This window comes from Octopus bimaculoides, chromosome 15 (genome assembly GCF_001194135.2).
Source record: "Octopus bimaculoides isolate UCB-OBI-ISO-001 chromosome 15, ASM119413v2, whole genome shotgun sequence".
Lineage (NCBI taxonomy): Eukaryota > Metazoa > Mollusca > Cephalopoda > Octopoda > Octopodidae > Octopus > Octopus bimaculoides.
In genome coordinates, this window is record NC_068995.1 from 3,344,873 (window position 1) to 3,348,055 (window position 3,183).

General features: G+C 39.9%; 2 protein-coding genes across 2 annotated transcripts in view; one reads left to right on the top strand and one right to left on the bottom strand.

Annotated features, from left to right (window-relative positions):
- Positions 1–739, bottom strand: part of LOC106876654 (START domain-containing protein 10-like) — a 57,338-nt gene extending 56,599 nt beyond the window's left edge. Inside the window, exon 1 of the mRNA XM_014925273.2 lies at positions 453–739. Within this exon, the coding sequence (XP_014780759.1) occupies positions 453–455 (3 nt within the window). The 5' untranslated portion in view covers positions 456–739. The remainder of the gene's footprint in view (positions 1–452) is intronic.
- A 1,714-nt stretch (positions 740–2,453) lies between these two features.
- The window catches only part of LOC106876650 (uncharacterized protein DDB_G0292642-like), a 7,089-nt gene continuing 6,359 nt past the window's right edge, over positions 2,454–3,183 (top strand). Inside the window, exon 1 of the mRNA XM_014925266.1 lies at positions 2,454–3,088. Within this exon, the coding sequence (XP_014780752.1) occupies positions 2,454–3,088 (635 nt within the window). The remainder of the gene's footprint in view (positions 3,089–3,183) is intronic.

Below are 3,183 nucleotides of genomic sequence, written 5' to 3' on the forward strand. Positions count from 1 at the left end.
ATATATATATATATATATATATAGTATGCGCATAGGCACAGGCATGGCTGTGTGGTAAGAACTTTGCTTCCCAACCACATGCTTTCGGGTTCAGTCCTACAGCATGGCACCTTGGGCAAGTGTCTTCTACTATAGCCTTAGGACAACCAGAACCTTGTGAGTGAATTTGGTTGATGGAAACTGAAAGAAGCCCAAAATGCATATGTATTTATTTGTGTGTGTATCTGTTTGTCCCACATACTGCTTGACAAACGATGTTGAGGTGCTTATGTCCTCATATTCTAGCGGTTCAGCAATAGGGAATGACAGAGTAAGTCCCAGGTTAAGAAATATTAAGCGAAAGTGTGGATCTATTTGACTCAACAATTCTTCAAGTCCGTGCCCCAGCATGGCCACAATCCAATGACTGTAACAAACAAAAGATAAAAGAATAAAGAAAACATCTATCTCACCATTCCTGGAGATCTGTGAATGTCTTAATTGAAGCTCAATTCCCACCGACTGGAAAATGGTAAAATATAAAAAAAGAATATTGTTTGGAATGTCATGGAACCATCTTTGGTAGGATTTATTCAGTTTGTGTGCTATTGTAGGAATGGATCCTTATGTTTTATTGGTGCTGATAACTACTCTCATGGCAGTTGATGTGTAAAACCTGAACATCACTGACCTTCTGAAGCAGGAATGGGTAACCTTGAAATGGGCCACATGAGGCACGGTTCATCATCAGATAGTCCACACTACAACCCCCCCCCCAAAAAAAAACCAAGGTTAATATTCATTGTCGTGCCATTTAGACAGTTCCATGGGTTGTGGTTTACCCAAGACAGTTCCAAAGGATGTTTTGACTCAGGGCCTCTTTGAGAAATTTTAAAGGTGAAACAAGACTACTTTTGAGTTCCCTGGAGGCACATGATTCCCTAGAGTCATCAGAGACAGGTTATCACAAAAAATTCAAAGTGGAGGAAAGGGGTCTTTCAGATGTTTATTGAGCCCTGGATTAATACATAGACAGAGCCCCACTCTTATAGGTTCTGTTCAAACTTAATTTGTTTCCTGGTTTATCCCCACTGGCACCATCACCACCACAGTCACCATCTCTGCTGCCACCACCACCTCCATCACTGCCACCCCTGCTGCTGGCACCACTGTCGCCACCACCAGGTCCTTCAATGCTTTTAGCAATGTCCACTCTGTTGCAACTATTTGAACTTGTCTGAGAATAAGCACCCGACTACTTTCAGACCTCCCAAAACTGCTAAACTTATCAGGAAATATATAATTGAAATAGAAAATATCAGGAAATTAAAGAATGGTATTTCATTTCCAATAAAAGTCTGTTCCTGTGTCACCTTCTTTAGGATGATGGCATCTTCTGATCATATCTGGGAATATTATGGAGACAATTAAGGCAGCCATCTGGCAGAATCATTAGTACACTTTGCAAAATGCTTCTGAGTTCAAATTCCACTGGGGTTGGCTCCACCTTTCATCCTCTTGGGGTCGATAAAATAAATACCAGTTGAGCACTGGGGTCAAAGTAATCGACTTACACCTCCCCACAAATTGCTGGCCTTGTGCCAAAATTTGAAACTAATGTTACAGGGATATTTAAGGCAGCGAGCTGGAAGAATTGTTAACATACTGGACAAAATGCTTCGTGGAATTTCATGTATCTTTACATTCTAAGTTCAAATTCCGCCGAAGTCGACTTTGCCTTTCATCCTTTTGAGGGTCAATAATATAAGTACCAGTACCAGATGGATACTGGGGTTGGTCTGATCAATTTAGAAACTCCTCTGGAATTACTGGCCTTGTGCCAAAATTTGAAATAAATATTACTGAAAGATTTCTTTAACTTCCCTGCTTACCATTTAATTTGGAATTTGTGTTTCCTTGAAGCCTGATGTAAAGAAATTCTGTTTCTTCTCTATCATTTTGTCTGTTGAAACTACAAAAACAAAACAATATCGTCTGCAAAAATGAAAGCTTCCGTCGTCTGTCTACCAATCTATAATTAGAATTCTGGTGAAAACCCGGCCCTTTTTCACCAGGTCGTTGACCAGTCTCTTCTTTATGGATTAATCTTGGAAGTCAAGGAAGGAATTCAGGAATTATTCTGAGAACAATTAAATAGACAGACAGACACTTGTTTTCATAAGGCTTCCTCGTATATTCGGATTGTTATGCTAGACGCAAACATTATCTAATAAACAGCTAATCAAATCGAGTCATCAAATATCTCCTGTACTGATTATTCTCGTCTGTGCTTGATATCGCATATTGCGCAGTGGTTTTATTAACTGATGTAATATTAATTAATTGTGTCGATATCAATGGAATAACAGCTGAGATGAAGGGAAGTAATCGAAAGTGTGTTCTTAAGAGTTACGTCCCCCTGTTCTGACCATTGTTTACTAGCGCCACTTGGTACTTCCGATCAGAGGCACAAGATGGCGGACTCCAGTACTAATGCCGATTTACCTCCACCAACATCCTCGCATCATAACGAAACAGCTTCTGTAGCTGTGGTGGATCTGGAGGAAGACGTTCAACAACCAAATGGGAACGATACAAATACAACTACAACGGCGACAACAGATAAAAGAAGCTGTGCGTCTTCAACACCTAAACACAGTAGTAATAATAATAATAATAATAATCATTCACAACAACAACGGCGAGAGGACGACGAAGTGGAGACTGACGAAGAAAACATGTGTGGTGTTGAAGATGACCACCTTGAAGAAGAAGAAGAAGAACACGATGACGATCAAAATCAAGCAGAAGATCAAGATATTGATATGCAAAGTCATCTCGATGCTCTGCAAGTTGTTTGTACGGCAGCAACGAACTCTGCCTCCTCGGAAGGAGAAGACGGCTGTTCCTCCTCTTTTAATTTTCACATGGAAAACAAACACACTCAAAGAAAAACAGACACAGATATGAGAACGTTAAGTTCGTATTTGAAATCTTTAAATGAAAGCCGTAACCCGGAGAGGATACCACCGGATGAACTCGACAATTATTTATCAAGTTTTTTCATGGTTGTCCGAAAAGCAGATGGAAGCGAATATGAACCAAAAACGTTAAGAGCAATTATGGCCAGCATCGAACGCTATTTAAGATGCAGAAATTACCCAGCTTCTATTACTAGGGACTATATATTTTCTAAAACTAGAG